Source organism: Rhinolophus hipposideros (genome assembly GCF_964194185.1).
Source record: "Rhinolophus hipposideros genome assembly, chromosome: 19".
Classification (NCBI taxonomy): domain Eukaryota; kingdom Metazoa; phylum Chordata; class Mammalia; order Chiroptera; family Rhinolophidae; genus Rhinolophus; species Rhinolophus hipposideros.
Window position 1 is genome coordinate 7,978,206 of NC_138065.1, and position 16,948 is coordinate 7,995,153.

Sequence of the window (16,948 nt, forward strand, 5' to 3'; positions counted from 1 at the left end):
AATGGGTTTCCAATTAAAACATGGAAAGACCCTCACACGTCAGTCACTGCTGTGACTCTAGACTCAGCACAATCCTTAGTCTTAGGAAGAACAAAATGAAAGTGATGAGCTGAAGAGGAAAAAAGAAGTGTCATTCGATAAGAATTCCTTAAAGAAAAAAAAAAAATTGAACATTCATGTTTCCTATTTACAATCACCCCCATCCCCACCACAGTTCTATTTTAACATTATGTTCCACATTTTATTTTATTTTTCAAGTTACATTTCAAGAAAAGGTCTGGTGTGTTTTTTTTTTTTTTTTGCTTTTGTTTTTTTGTGTGTTTTTTTTTGTGTGTGTGTGTGTATGTCTTCTCAGCAATAGCTCACACAATTCCTCATGGTGGTACAGCATCTACACCATAAACCACTTAAGACCAGACCTCAATTCTCCAGCTACTGGCTTTGGTTTACTAATGAAAGAAATCCTCAACTCTGCTGACAGAGAATAAACACACATAAGCAATGTCGTCCCTTGCACGAAAGCTAAGTTGCAGGAGCAACCTCCCGTTGACCACTTTCTGCCTGGCTGAAACAGATGCGAGCAAACAGACTGTCAGCACAACTTCCGCGTAACTGAGGAGAATCCCAAGTGGGGGCCAGCAGCGAGTGCCTACTCCAGGCTCAAGGGCAGATGAGAAGCGCGTCACTCCACACGCCCTGCCTGAGCGCTTCCCTCACCTCAACTCCTGCACAGAGCTCAAGGCCCCTGGGCTGATGTTTAGGACATGACATGTTAGTGTCTCTCTTGGAACGATGTGGGTAGGTCATACTTCCTATAGCATTTTCCCAAGGGGCACAGGACTAGTGGGTCCCTTTAGGGTTGGCTCATGATATACTGTAGACCCATTCCAATGGGTTCACAAAGAAACAAAAAAGCAGAATCAGAGCTGAGTTCCCCTTTAAAAGCCACACAACACCTACATCTAGAAGGAGACTCCCCTAGCTGAGAGCCCTTGCCCTAGTGGGGTCCCCACGGTGGAAGGAAACCCTCAGGTCTCAAGGTTAGTTACAGGGCAGCCAGGTAGGATATGGCTGGCTGTAGGTGACGGGGGGTTGGGCCACGTAGTAGTTGTTGAAATTGCCATCACTGACGTACGGCGCTGGCTGGTAGTAACAGGTGACATTGGTGGCGCTGGGGATGATGTTTTGTTCTGCGAGCACACGCAAAGCCAGGAGGGAGATGAGGTTCAGGGTCTGTCTCCGCTCGTGCCCCATCAGACACACGGTACTCTCGTTCACCACCCTGCGGAGAATCATGAGGTAATCGTACTTGCTCCTCTCTTCCTCGGCAAAGTGGTTCTGAAGGTAGGTCTCCAACTTCCTCTGCTGTTCGAGGATGTCCGGGAAGTCGATGAAGAACCTGGAGCACATGTAACGCTCCAGAGTTTTGATTTCTTCCTGGTCTGCGGGCCTGAAGTCCCGCACGAGGAGGTTGCTGTACTTGAGCAGCCCCCCGCCCCGAATCTCTTCGGGGTTCTTGGTGGCGATCAGTCTGTTCTGCAGGTGGTCGAAGGCTTCCTTGAAGTCCCCGTACACGCTCTCCCCGATCACTGTGGGGTGGAGGTGCTCGGAGATGGGGCTGCTGGAGCAGTCATAGAAAAAGAGCAGCGAGTCCAGGATGATCTGAAAAGAGTCCACGCTGAACTCAAACTGACGCCGGATGGAGTCGACAAACTTGAGCTCCACGTTCCTCCCGTTCTTGTTGGAGAGGGAAATCAGGCTCCAGCGGTCAGTGTCCGTGCAGACCTTCACCAGCTTCTGCACGTAGGCCTCCTTCAGAGTGACCGGGCTGATTTTCCGCTTGCTCACCCCCTCCGGCAGGAAGTTCAGGAGGGAGCACAGAACCACATCTCTGACCAGTTGAAATTCTACCTCCGTGGGAAGAGCCACGTGAAAGATCAGATCCAGGTCTTTGCAACCCAAGCCGTTGTCTTTAACCAAGACGTGGCCGGCGGCAGAGCCATTCAGCCGGACATCCTGCACGTTGATGCCTGCCTCCTCTAGCCGGCTGCGGACGGTCTGGACGATGTCCCTCAGGGTTATCTCCAAGGTTGGAAAGTTGCCTCGCCCGTGGATGGGGACGACGTCGGTCAGGACGTCGTGCAGCCGGCTGACCTGATCCCAGTTGAGCACGCTGAAGGACATGCAGTCCCCGGTACTGCTTCTCTCCTCTGCCATCTTGGCGGATGTTCTTGCCAGGGACACTGAAAGGGAGGGGGCGAGAAGCAGAGTTAGGATTCACCTCTACATGGCAAAGCAGCTTGAGGGACTCAGAGAAGAGGCGGCTTCTTCTCTACACATTTTCCTGTAAACTGGCAATAAATGGCACCTACTGCTGGGTGTTGCTGGGACGATTAAATGAGTTAAATACGTCCAGAATAGTGCCTTCAGGAAGTAAGGACAAAATACACAAAGTCACCCTAAATTGAAAATTTGATAACTTCCTGATTTTGTTTTATGTGCGTTTGTCTACTTGTTTTGTCTGCGTGAGTCAGGGGGATGGAGTGTACACGTTTGTGTGAAGGGAAGCAAACTTATTGCACTCAACACAACATTACTCAGTAGAGGGCCTACAGGTTTTGCTAATTTCCTTTGTTTTCTATGGAAATGACCCTCTCCTGCTGTTGGGTTTCCTAACCGCACCTTCAACCGGATCGCTCTGCCACAACGCCCACACACAGAACACAGGAACCACAAGAAAAGACTTCCCTCAACTCCACGCATAGATGAATTCTCAACTCTGGGCTACAACCACCCCAGTTCAGTGCTGCTGGAACCAAGTACACTGAAGTCCTGTTAGCAAGAACCTCATGTCCTTTTCCTTTACGGGGCAGTCTACCCTATAACAAGCACTTGATATGCGGGGAAGGACCAAGGAGCTGTTTGAACGACCGACCGAATTCCTGGCTCACAAAGGGTTAGGTCAGCTATGTAGTGGAACAGCTCTGCCCAGCAAGGGGGCCCCACAGAGCATGTGGGAAATGTCCCCAGGCATGTTTGACCTTTCAACTGTGTGTTGAAATAGTACCTGAGGCTGCCTAAGGAGAAGCAAGCTGGCACGCAGAACTAGGAGAAAAACATCACTTCTTGTACTTCAACCTGCTAGAGCCACAAAGTTACCAAAGTCATTTTCAACCCAGCTATACTTTTCAGAGAACAAAACGCAAGCCATTCCTGGAAATCCTAATATACAAAAACAGATGGTGATATATTAGAGAGTCAAGGTGTCTGTGGAGCCACAGGGGTCAAATATTAGCTAGTTAGATGTAAGAGCCGAAACAAAAGGTCAAGGTGCTGCCGTCGGATTTCATTGCAAGGAAATAGTTTCCCCACCCCCTTCACCTGTCTGACTTGCTGGACACACAAAATGACAGCCCAATGACTTCTGAGGTTTCAGTTTGGAAGTGGCTGCTTTTAAATGCACATCCAGCATATATTGTCCCGGAATTCCAACTTGGATTTTCAGGCTTGCCCTGGTGTCAGGCTGGGCCCTTGCCTTATCTATAGTGCTCTGGTTGTCAGAGTCAGGACGCAATGAGATGCGAGGTCCAGGAGCCAGTAAGAAGGTGGGTGAGCACACAGCGCATTAATACAAGGCAGTGTGTAGTAGAAAGAAAATGCAATATGAAGGTAGAAGGAAGCAGTGTCCTCTGATTGGGGTGAGCACAAAGGCACAAAAATGTCACTTATGGCGAGGGGACACAAGCCTGAAAGGCAACACGATCTCTTGGTGGGAATCGAGGGGCAGAAGACAGCATACAGGCAAGGTGTGACCATCATGCCCCTCTCAAGCCAGTCACAGGCTCCTACCAGCACGTCGGTTCATTAAAGAACTGAACCTGCTTGGCTGGCAATGGGAAGGTTGGGTTCCAGGAAGACCAGTCCAGGAATGAGCGTTCATCTGCTTGCTACAGAAAAATAGTTGCCAGGGGGAAGATAAAGGCTTCCCTTCGAACCTGTTTGGACAATGTTAGAAAGCCCAAGGCTACCTAGCTCATCCTACCAAAGCACTCCTGAACTCAGGATGCCAGGCAGAATTCGTGATGAAATACTTAGTGTTTATTGTGGCTGGCATTTGGCTTCGAGTCAGATTTGGGACCGCCGAGTTTTCTTTTTACTGCGTTCTGTGGACACTTGGTTCTTTGTGGCCCCTTTTATGGTAAGAATACAGTACACTCGTGTCTATTATATAGGGCACAACACAATGACGTTCAAAGGATTACAGAAAGGTATGGCTGTAGTTTCTTTTCGAGCCACTGTGGAACTATGATTTGGTGACATGGATTTGGGTCAGGCATGTTATCTACCTATAAAAATACACCTTGCTTTCACCCTGTATATTCCTTGTTACTGTGCTTCCAAGGCTCACGTTTCTGATACAGGCAGAAAACGTCACAGCACTTGGGGGGTGAGGGGGAGGAAGGGGGACAATTCAATCTCTACTTGGACTGGAAGGAACAATTAAATTGAAGAAAATCTCCAGGGAAAACCTCAATAATGTTGCAGAGGAGAAGAACTGGAGGAATGACTTTTGACTCACGCCTTTCTTTTTAAGGAATTGGTTAAAAAATAAAAAAAGAAGTGGTTTAACGTTCAAGTCAGGATTATTCCCACCTTAGAACAGGGGTTCTTAGAGCAGTGAGAATCCGAGATGAACGTTATCACTCCTTCTCTGGTAGGGAGGAGGAGGAAGTACAAAGGCATGAGGATTTCCATATATTTTTAAATCTCTGAACTTGGAGTAGATTCAAAGTTAGAATCTGTTTTAGACTGAGAATTTGTAAGGGTCACATCAGAGGAGGGGCGGAAATAGCCAGAAAACTTATGAAAAATAGGAATGATGTATGTTAGCCCTGTAAGAGATAGTATGAAGTCATAATAAATTGAAACAGTGTGGTACTGGCACAGAAAGCAGACAAATTGATGGAACAGAATTTTTAAAACCGAGGAATAAAATCTAATACATAAGGGGATTAAGTACATACTAAAGGAGACGTTTCACGATAGTAAAGGGAAAACATGGAGACATCTGGATTTTAAAAACTAAATCACTAAAAGTGGCTCCTTATCGTCTACCAAACTTAAGATTTAGATGGATGAATCAAAGACTGAAGTATAAAAGATGAAACCCTAAGAGTACTAGGAAAAACCATGGAATTTATGTACACTTACATCGAGAAGTTAGTCCTTTCTAAACCACATAAAACATAAAAGTCACTGAAAAATCGATATACTTTTGCCTTCATAAAAATTAAAATACCTACATGGTAAAAACGGCATAAAGAAGTGAGAAGACAAAGGAAAACATATGTAACATTAGGCAAAGTGCTCACTGTCATAATAAATAATGAGCTCCCACCGGTCTGAAAACTAGAACCCAATAAAAGAAGGGTCAGAGGATGAGAACAGTGGCTCAGATGCCACTATTAACATAGTCAACCTTCCTTAAGGGATGGGCAAACGAAAATTTCCAGGTATTCTTTTACCTCTCCGATGGGAACGCTCCACAAGCAGTCACCCGGGGTACACTGCCCAGGGATTCTCTCTGGAGAACCATGTGGCACTCTCAGTTCTCAGTGGACGTACCCTTGGACATAGCAATTTCACTTCTAGGAAATCTACTGTGGATTTTATCCTATGCGTGTACTTGCAAGTATTTGAGAATTACTTATAAAGCTACAAGTAGTCATCAGGAGATGGAAAAATGACGTGATGTGTGTATATGGCAGCATACAGATGAATGCAGTTGTCCAAAAGAATGGTGGCAGCTCTATGTGTACCAACGTGAAATGCTCAAGATTTATGAATAGAAAAGCAAGTGCAAAACCGTATAAAAGCACGAGTCTATGCTGGGACAAGCATGAACGTGTCTGGGAGCATACACAGTAGTTCAACCTACACCAAATATCACATCTAGGTTGGGAGACAGAGGACATATTGATTTTATCCCTTTGAAAGTCAGAACCTATACATATGTTAGTTGAAAGGCGTTAAAATTTTATGAGTCGTGTTCTAACAGCTTTCCCCTAGAAGCCTTCTACTTGTTGGCTACCTTATCTAATTCGTTCATTTCCTTTCCTATCCTTCCCCACCATCCCCATATCCATGTGCCCAACTCATATACACTTAGAAGCTTCCCCTCCAAGCCTTAAACTGACTCTGGGTGGTGAACACACAATGTGATATATACATGATGTAATACAGAATTGTACACCTGAAACCTATGTAACTTGACTAACCACTGTCGCTCCCAATAAATTAAAAAAAATAAAAGCCTGGAGAATTTAAGCAGAAGTGAAAATGGATGGCGAAACACATAAAATCCTCTCCCACCTCTTCCCTTAGGTGGTTGAGGGAATGAGAGCCACAACGCTGGGCCTGTTTCGTTTTTTCCCCCTGAAAATTGAAGGTGCCAATGTGTGTGTAAAAGCAAATGAAAGCGCATGTTGTATGAGCCACCTCACATCAACTCCCATTCAGTTCTCACAAGCACTCTGAAGAAGTTACAACTGTCCCCTTTTCACAAATTACGGAAGAAGGATCAAGTGAATTGACTTCAGCTCCTCAACTCCGGAGTCAGTGTTCTGAATCTTGGAACTGGTGACAACTTCCACCAGTTCTTCCTGCTACTAACGTGATCTTTTCTACAACAAGGGATGTTACTGGTCCTACCCAAAAAGGGAAAGAGCAACCTTCTGGGAGCCATGTACCTGTGGTACCTTCTCAGCCCCTGCCCCCCACCATTCACACTGTGACAGCAAAGCTTCAGTCAATCATCCTCCACTGCCTGCTGTAGTGTGGACTCCAGGGGAGCAAAGGACAGTAAGTGGTCACCTTCTAGGACACCAAGGTGGCTTAGAGGTGCCCCTCAAAGAGGGGCCAGAGAAGACAATTCACTGGCCACTGTCACCATCAGGGATGTCCCATTTCTCAGTGGGGATGCGTACCAGCTGTGTCATCACATAAACATCTTACTAATCCTATCCACATCCTTTCCCCATAGGGTTAATTCTTCTGCTTCGGACACACAGGCAGGTACTGAGAGATGGGGCTCTTTGTGTGGCCACAGCCACGGTCAGGGGACACCAAATGTGACGGGATATTTAGCCAAGTCCCTTACTAGGAGCCTCGAAACTCTATCTGACAACATCCCGAATAGGCAGCGAGACAGGAAGCTGTAAGGGCTTCCTCTGGATACACCCATTTGACTCTTTCAACATCCCTCCTAAGGGAGATTGGTGACACCTCCTTTATAGATGAGAAAACAGGGGAACAAAAAGGACCTCCAAGGACGCACCACTGGGAAGGGCCACAATGGGATTTAAGAGGCTCCTGGAGGTGGATACGTCGGTGTGATGTTGGGGTGCGGGTAGGGCTCTGAAGACAAGATACTTGCTCAGGTAGGTGTAGGACGCAGGTGGCAGTAAGAGGAAGGAAAGGGGAGGGGGCTGTGAAGGTTTTTTATAAGATGGTGGGAAAGAAGTTGGCTAGATGGGCTAAGGCTCCCTGAGTGGGGAAAGGCCAGAAGGCAGGTGATGAAGCCAAGGCAGAAAAAAGCATTTAGAACTAAACTAACAACTGTCAGTACAGAAATGCTCTCCCTCAAAACTATCATGGATTTGGGGGGTATATGCTGCCTGGCAGAGCCACCAGCACTGAAGACAATTAAGTAGAGAAATGCTAATAGTTTTCCTAATGCTTGTTTTAAAGGAACAATGGCTGGGAGGCAAGGCCTAGGGTCCTCTCCTGAGGAAGCTCCAAGATGCCGGTGAGCTTGCTAGGCTGTGGTGATTTTAGAGAAATCACATCCAGAAGGAAGAGAGAATCCAGGAGTGAAAGGAGCTGGGACAGTCCTTGCTGGATCAGCATTAAGAGGGGGAACAAATGGCACAAGAGGGAGATTTTAGGAACGGGCTGATCCTTATCTGGGCAACTAAGGCACACGGTTCTGTTCAGAGAATAAAGGAACAACTGGGTTGTTCGCTCTAGGGTTCGCTCTGATGGCTGGAAGGTCAGGAGTGTTCATCTGTTGATAAAGCAAAAGAACAGGACACTTCCTGCAGACTAGGGGGCAACTTTATCAGATCCAGGAAACTGGTAACCCAACTAGAGCTGTACAGGGAAGGTAGATACATTTGCAAGAAGCGACCAGGACCCGGCGGGCTAGCGCAGGAAAGAGAGCTGGAACAGAACCGGAAATAGAAACAGCCTGGCATAGACAGACCCATCCGTGCATGTGGAACCTGGGGACCAGACACCTGCCACTTTTCCCACCTGCGTCCAGTTTGACCCTTGACATGCCTTTGTCCTTGAGAAAAGAGCCAGGCGCTTTAAATGAGCATGGGCTTGATATACACAGCAGCAGATAAAGTGGGCAGAAAGGAGAAAAACCAAGGTCAAAGTGGATTTAGCCTTCTGAAAAGAAATCCTCCCTTACTCCTTGAATTCCTAGAGGGGTGATGGCTAGAAGTTATCTGGGACCAGGGGGCAGCCTGAGGAAGCCTTTTGTCTGCTGGCTGCCAGCCCCCTCACCAGGGCCTAGGCCCCACCACGAGGGCGGTGGCGACATTCTGGAGACTTCTCCACTGCCCCCAAACACGTTAAAAACTGAGGCACACACCTGTGTTTATTACACATGGAATAAAAGTTTAGACTAGTAGACGGCCCAAAGCAATAGAACCAGATAAAATAATGCCTCGTGTTTTAAAAGGACAACGTAAGGTACTGTGTTTACTTTTCCCAAGAAGTTACATTTACAGTTCCCCACGCAAACACCCACAAACACATTCTACCTCTACTCAAACAAATAGCGGGCGCATGCCACAAAGCTGTGCCCAGAGAAAACATTTCTAAGTCAGTGACACAACAAACCCCCCGCAGAGGGTCTTTTCTCACTCTGAGCTCTTGACCACATTCAGCTCTCCATCTATTTTCTCAGCGTTAACAGCATCCTCTCAGCCATTTAACACGAAAAAACTCGGTTGCATTCCCACAGCCCCTGGGATGCTTCTCAAGGAAGAGGGGGTCCCTGGCCAAAACGGGACCTGTGCTGCCTCAATTTGCCCCAGGCGTTTTGAGTTTGAGGGGCCTCCCCCATGCTCTCCCTTCCCACTGATGTCAACATACGGTCTGCACGGTTATCACTGACTGGGCTGTCCACAGACACCCGCCCCAAGAAGACTCCAAACAGAAAGCTCATCCCGTCTTTCAAAATAGGACGCTTCAGCAAGTGTGGCTGGAGAGATAACACTGGGGCTACACAACAGCATGAAACAGAATCAAAACACTGGCCCACGTGGCCTAACAGGGACACCACAAAAAGTTTTCAAGTGCTTACATGACAGGAATACGCTGAAATCGTCGCAAATGTAAATATTGCCAGGGTCAGAACAGTCATCTTGAGACGGAAGTTAAGCAGAGAAGCCTTAATCCCTCCTCCCCCCGCCCCCGCAAGGGGTCAGCATTATTAAGTGCTAGCTACACAACTTGAACAGGAAATAATCCTCGTTGGTACTGGGTGCCCCACTCCCTCCTACCAAATGCCTCTTTCTAAATCAGAGATGTTACTGGTCTGAACTCATTCAGAGAGACCTCCAGAGTCGGCCCTACTGTTTCAGAGATTGAGTGGACTGGGAAAGACAAAATGGGTTCCTAGGAGGAGACCGCTTACTGTAAGGAAGACTAAGGTTACATACCATCCACAGGGTTTAAAGGCTGACGGCCTCCAGGTTTTCCCAAGGGTTGCTTCCACGGGCTACTTTACCATTGAACTCTCCAGCTTAGAGCTTCTTCTGCACACTTGTCTGCTGTCCAGATGAGGGCCTTAGACCACAACGTCCTGCCTCATTACTGCCAGCATCCCTGGGCCTTCTCAGGAAAGGCACAACTCTTGGCTGCTCCAAAGCAGCATTTCTCATACTTGAGACACACACTCACACATGTCGAAGCCTGAGCTGGCCTCCACTCAGTGAGGAAGCTCAGTACACATCCAGCTCCATCCAGCCTTGCATTCTGCACAGACCCTGCGGAGTTAACATTCGTGGAGCAGGTACCTGACCTCCAGGTCTGAGCACGGCAGCTGCCTGAGTGAAACACCACCAGGCTGGTCCCTCTGGCTGGAGGGGTGGGATTCAAGTGAAGGGGCGGAACTATAGGATGGCACCTATTTCTGCACCCCCGGTGCCGAAGGTGGCCAAGCCACCTTGTCTTTGTGTTCCCACACGTGTGGAGCCATGCGAGCCATGACTATGGCCCACTAAGAGGATTATCGTGACATCACCAAGCCCTGTGCTGTCACTAGCCGTCTCAGATACATCTTACTTCAAAGTTACTTCCCTCTTGCATGTTCATATTTTCCTTGTCAATACCTTTTAATTATTGAAAATGGCTGGAGTCCTTGTCATCTGCCAGATTTAATCTATCGCTTTTGGAAATTCTATCACCTTATGATTCTTCTCCACGAAACCGTAACAAAACAAAAACACGCAAGGGATTAGACAGCAAACATCCTGTTGTTTCTAGGGTCAGGTCTGACTCACAGCGTGAATGGTTATCAGTAAGTCGGCCACGATGACTGAATTTCCTTTCATTCCTTCCAATAGCTGAGTGCCTACTATGTACCCGTTATATGAGCTTACGGTCCATCGGAAAGCAAGAGACAAAGATCTCTGCCCCTGCAGAGTTGCTACCCCAGCCGACACGCCTCTTCCATAACTTGTGCAGTTAACACCTGCCTCCCACACACGGAGAATCGAATGTGAGAGGCAAACAATTTTATCAATGGTCAGACCCGCGCTGCCCTGTCGCGTCCACAAGCCTCAGAAGGCGGTAAGCACTAGAAATACAGCAAGTCCAAATCGAGATGTTCTGTGCCTGCAAGATATATGCCGGGTTTAGAGGGCTTGGTATGAGGAAAACTAAAAATCTTTATGTGGATTACAAATTAAAATATTTACTATGATGGGTGAAATTAATGAAATTATTTTCACCCGTTTGTGTTTTAATGTGACTACAAGAAACTTAAATGTGACTCTCCTATTTTTATTGGAGAGCGCTGGGCTACTGTCCTTACGACGATGAGGAAACTGACGCCTGAAGAGGTAAAGGTGCTTCTAGGGCCAGAACCCAGGTGTGGTCACAGCCAAGGCAGCCTGGGAGCAGGGAAGAGGTAGAGAGAAAGGGCCTGGGCCCTAGAGACAGCAGCAGAGCTGCTGCCCAGCCCCACCACCCAAGGCTAGCACCTGGACACTTCGGCTGCCTCACAGCCACTCTATGGGAACGCCAGGACTGGCCAAGAGCACGCAGAGCTGGCCGGCTCCCGTGGTCCTAGTGCCCACCGCTTCACCATCGTAAGCACAGGTCAGGGACAAATAAACAGGATGTGTTTGGGAGTAAGGGGTGGGTGGCCAGCCAGGGGAGGTGCAGGGCTGCCCTTCTCCCATCTTCCTAAGGGCTAAGCACAGTCAGAGAAGCTCATGGCGACACGATGGGGTGGAACAGTTGACGATTCGTGGAAAACTGTCTTCTCAAAAAGTGTTTATACGGAGCTAACATGGAGACAGCTATGGGACTTTCTGTGCTCATCCAATTGAAGACAAAATTTGAAGAGGAAAAAAAAACCTAGAAAATAAGGCAGAACTGTACAGAAGTAGTGAAGAGGCGGGGTATGGAATATGGGGGTCCTCAGACCGGGTACGATCACAAGCCCCTGAGAAGGGACGGAAAATGGATTGAAGGATGGTACGGAAGGAATGGCATTAATTTGTTCAAATATTTGAGTAGGTGTTCTGTGAGGCACGGCAGGGCAATTGGGAAGACTCCTCCACAAGACGTCAAGAATAAACAGAAGGTCAGAAAGGTACAGGTCCTGCTAAGACGCTCAGCCTCTGGGGGGTTGGGCAGTTCCCCTGAGTTGTGAAGCTGGTGTTCCAGGCACTAAAGACTAGGATTGGCCAGGGGCGGGGACAGGAGCTGGTTACTGCTCTCATCGAGTTGCTGTCTGTAGGGCCCTAACCAGGTCAGTGATGGCATGGGAAACAAAAAATTAAAAAGACAGAGAATCAGCAGAACTGGCCACCGCTGTGAGCATGTGGTGAGAGAGAGGCTGAGCGAGCCCTGCGAGGTGGGTGTTGGGGGGATGGGCAGCATACGAGGCACTTGCAGGAAGCAGGTCAACAGCTTAAGGGGTTTCAGCTGCTGGCCAATTAGTGGCCACTGGCCCTCAGCTCCAAACCTACATCCCGGAGGCCCCCATTTAGAGAAAGGCCCAGAAGCCACCCTGCACTGTAGGCTAGGAGCTTTTGCTCCAAAAGGCTCCAGCCCCCTAGCCCACCAGGAAGACACCTATTTAAAGCAGCCCCCCTCTTTGAGAGGGATGGCAGGTGGATGCCAGCAATCAGGTATCCAGTTACCAGGAGCACCTTCTGTGTGGCGGCCCTGCTGTAGGTGCTGGGGGTTCCTCAGTGACGACAGATCCCTGCCTTCCTGGGGCTCACATGCTGGTGGCTAAGACAGGCAAGAGAAAGCTGAGAGCCTGAAGGACAGTGGGAGGCTGAGCCAGCTCCAGAGCATGCCCACAGGCCTTTGCACACACCATCCCCTTTTCTCCTCAGCACAAGGCCACCTAGGAAGCACTGAACTACTTACCAGCTCAATCACTTACCTAAGAAACACTTTAGGCAGTTTAGTGACCAAGACCCCAAAACGCTCCAAGACTGAAAACACCCTGCAAACAGCCCATACAGAGAGTTGCTGAACATCAGCAATTGTTTATTAGTTTTCTCCTGTTGTCCCAAGAAGTTCTGCAAACAAGGCTAGGACAGGCGATGGGGCCCGGCTGTACAAAATCTATTCATTTTAAACAACTCCTAGGGCTGTTGCTTACATAGCTGGGTTATACAAAGATGTTTCCTCTACACCATTTAAATTCCAAATAGAAGTTTCCGAATCGTGCAAGTTGTGGAAGGATAAATAAGTCTGAGCCCAGAAGTCCTGGAACCCAAGTGGCTTGAACACCTCCTTAAACACAGAGGTGCCTGCTCCCCCATAATATAGCTTATGCCAATCTAACGTGCCCCAGGCAAAACACCAAGCTGGCAGAATGCACTTTTCTATACTGCCTTGTTCACCTCTGTGACCATGCACACACAAAACAATGAACCTCATCTAACCAGAGTAGTAAGGTTTTATCCCAAGTAACACCTCAGACTCTGCACTACCTGCCCTTCACACACACAGCCCAACAAGCAACAGATACAGTCCAGTATGACACCAAGAAACCCAAAGACGACCCAAGTTAAACTCACAAAACCAGTCTTGGCTTCCCCAACTCCTCTCGGTAACACAAAGAAAGGTTTACAGCCTCCTCTCAGGGTTTTGGATTGTCATTCTTAACTGACCCCTTGCACACAATACATCAAAGATGAAAACCAGGTACTACTTACTTGGGCAGTTACACAAAGGTCATTTTCTCCATTTGTATCCAGTGTGTCTGGTTACTGGCACCCGGAGAACAAGGGCACTACAGTCCCAGTTCAGTTATCTTTATTGCCAGGCAGTTCCCTGAACTTTCAAAAGCAGGAGGACCTCTCTGTACCCTGGAGCACAATCTGCTCCAGCCTTGAACACTGGGGATGGAGGCTGAGAGGGGCGCTCTCAGGAGATGCGAGGTGAGAGCTTCTACAAGTCAGGGTGGGATTGGGAGCTGCTCCTCTGTACTCACAGGAGAGCAGAGGAACTAAATAGGGGGAGCCTCGGGAGCTCTGCTAAATCACTTTCACGTTGCTGACAAACAGGCCAACGGCCCAACCTGTCCCTTCAGAGCTGCCCCAACTTAAGCTCTGGCTACAAGGTCGGTATTGTGGAAAAAACTCTACATCAAGTGTGGGTATTAGCTCTCTGTACACACACTGTCATCCCTGATGAAATCAGGGACCTCTGTTTTGGGTAACGATTTAGAAACCTGGCAGAGAAAAAAGGATATTCTGGGACTCTCCCCACAGCTACCTGAACCAATTCTATACAACATACACCCAAACCTTCTTTCTAAAAACTCCTTATTGAGAATAAATGTATTCTAAAGATACGCGTATACCTTAAGACATAAAGTTTCAGTTATCTCAAGTAAAAGCTTGACTCCAAAGATATTAAGTTTTCCATCTTCACAAACAACAGCAAAGGACAGAATTCCTGCTGGAACAGCTCAGACTGCGTCCCTGAAAGCCAAGAGAAAAATCAGCATTCTCTAGTCCCCAACCCACCCCTTTGAAACCGGCAGGGTCTCAGGTGCGGCTCTCGCCCCTGCCAATACTACTTCTGGGGATTTAAGACTCAGCAGAATTCTTGGTAAGGACTCCTACCACCCTCACCTTGCTTCCTTGCCAAATCACACACGTTGAATGGTTAGTGTAACCAACAATGGCCCCTCTCATTCCGGTCTTGGAGGGCAGCTGGGCCAAGCCAGGAGTCTACTTCAGGAGGATTTAATCGTCTTAACTTCATTTCCTGGGGAGGTTCAGGTTCCTGACCCACCTACCAAATATCCCGAATACCAACTGCCACAATACAAACGATTACATAGTCTTCACAAACCCTTACAGGAGTAGGTGCACTTTAAGCGCTCAGTGAGTGGTTTGTATGTGATAACTCCATTAAAAAAAAAAAAAACACGTTAAAAAGGCAGCAGGTCCCTACTTAAGGATTTGGGCAGCCCTTGCAGAAAGCCGAGCTCTGGACCCACAGGAGAGGGGAAGGGGACTCAGCTGATCCCTCCCTCGGGGTCCAGCCCCAACAGTCACTTCTAGTGAGCAGGGGTCAACTCTCCTTCGCCAGAAAAACTCGCAGGCGTTTCTCCCAAGCACCCCCCAAGCTTGGAGGAAGCGCAGTTTTTGTGTTGTTTTTTTTTTTTTAATCGCCCGCCGACGTTCTGTGTTTAGGTGTCCAGGCCATCCATTTGTGCCCGTCAGGTTCTTCGCCCTCCTGCGACTCTTGTCCCCCGTTAGGGACCCGGGCTGCGACACCTCCCGGGGCCGCGGCGCCTCTGAGCCACCAGGCACCGCTAGCCGCGTCAACTGACAGTCATGGCTTTGCGTCTACCCGGTAAACAAGTTTCATTTCTCAAAGGGGAGGGACCAGGTCGCGGACACCGTCTTCCCGACGAGGGGCCGAGAGCAGCGCAGCGCGCACACGCCACTCGCTGGGGTCCCTCGGCTGCTCACGGTGTCCCCCAATCGGGGGGGGGGTCCAAGAAAAGTTAGGGATCTCTGCCCTCTCCTGAAAACCCGGGCCCGAGCACCCAGCCTGGGAAGCGCCCTGTCCTCCCCGTCCTGACCGCCGCGCCTGCAACTGCGCCTCCCGAAACCGCCGCCGCGCACTCGCGGGCGGCCAGGCGGGGAGCGCGCGTGGGAGCGCAGGTGCGAGCCCGCGAGGCCGCAGGGCGGGGCGGGCAGGGGCGCGCGCCGGCGGACACCTGGCGGGGGCCCGGGGGCCCCATCACGCACGCTTCGGCCGCCCCGCCGCCCCGGGCACGCGCGGAACAGGAACTCGCAGAAGTTTGCCAAACCCCGGCCGAAGTCTCTGGAAAGTTGCAGCTCCCTCTCGGAGCGCCTGCTGGCCCACGGGGGCAGGGAGTGGAGGGGGAGCTGTCGTCGCGGGAGCTGCAGGGGAAGGGAGGGCCGGGTCCCCGCACCTGTCCCCACCTGCCCTCCCGGGTCCCCACCGGGCTCGGCTAGGACCGGAGCTCAGCTCGCCCGGGACAGACCCCCGAGGGCGGGGTACGTGGTTCTCTGGGGCCGCCGGATCCCCGCACCTGTGCGGGAGGGGGCCCTGGACTCACCTGGGTGGCGGACGAGGAGGCGACAGCGGCAGGTGTTCGGCGTGGGCAGCCCCGGCTGCAGCGGCGCGGTCACTGCAGCCCCCAGGCAGCGGCACCGAGTGAGCCGGCCTGCCGCCGCCCCCTTCGCTCTTATCCCCGCAGACACGCCTCCACCCGCCGCCACCGCCCCGGCCCCCGCCCCTGAGCCTGCCTCCCGGGGCAGGGAGGGCAGGGGAGGAGCCAGCGCCCGCGGGCTCCCTCCGCCTGGGCGCCGCCCGCGAGGGTCCGGCCAAAGGCGCCCTCTGATTGGCTCCTCGGGTGAATGGTTGCCGAGAGACGAGTAAATCTTCGGCGTCAGGAAGGGGCGGGGGCGCCGCAGGAGGCAGCACCGCGCAGGCGCAGCGGGGAGGGGGTGGGTGGGCACCCCCTTAACCTCGGAGTTAGCGGGCGTCCCTTGCTTTATACTTCAGCCCGTGCCCCTTTCTGCCGCTCCTGCCCCGTAACGTGTCCCATCTCTGCCCAGCTTCCCCGGAGGCCCGTTTTTCGTCTCCTTCTCTGGGAAGTTTCTGGTTAGTTCTGTCCAGGACGACGGCAGAGGGAAACCCCCACGCCTACCTCCGGCGTGTGTTTTGAACTCGGAAAAAACTGGTTTCGGAGCCGGGGGACTTGCTTGATTCCCCAAGCAAATTGGCTGGAGGTCATCGGGGGCAAAGGGCCCACGCAGCTGGTCCTCTGGCCGGGACTTAACCACCTGTGTGCAGTTAGTGGGACGAAGGGCCTCGAGGAATCCATCGCCGTGCCTGGCAACCAACGGCGACAGCTCAGCCCCAACTGGGAAAGTCACAGGGCTCAGGCGTGTGTGTTATGTAACATTCAGGCGGCGCCCGGGCACCACCCGTGCGTCCCATACCAAGTGGTTTAGAGTCCAGGTTCTCAATTCAGATAACCTGGGTTGGGATCTGCATTCACTGCCTATCTGTAAGGCCTTGGGCAAGGAACTTAATCAACCCTCCGTAAATACCCATCTCCTCACCTGTAGGATGGGACTAAACACGGGACAGCCTTATAGGGTTATGTAAGTATTAAAGAAGAAAAGGG

The 16,948-nt window shown here is 50.3% G+C and overlaps 1 protein-coding gene across 1 annotated transcript; it reads right to left on the reverse strand.

Moving 5' to 3' along the window:
• Positions 1–223: 223 nt before the first annotated feature.
• TENT5C (terminal nucleotidyltransferase 5C) lies at positions 224–16,010 on the reverse strand. The gene is made up of 2 exons (XM_081024798.1): positions 15,872–16,010; positions 224–2,243 (listed from the first exon to the last, which is right to left on the reverse strand). The coding sequence occupies exon 2, from the start codon at positions 2,215–2,217 to the stop codon at positions 1,042–1,044; it is 1,176 nt and encodes a 391-aa protein (XP_080880924.1). The 5' UTR covers positions 2,218–2,243; positions 15,872–16,010; the 3' UTR covers positions 224–1,041.
• Positions 16,011–16,948: the final 938 nt, after the last annotated feature.

Coding starts and splice junctions, on each gene's coding strand:
- TENT5C (XM_081024798.1), bottom strand. CDS start 2,217: ATGGCAGAGGAGAGAAGCAGTACCGGGGACTGCATGTCCTTCAGCGTG.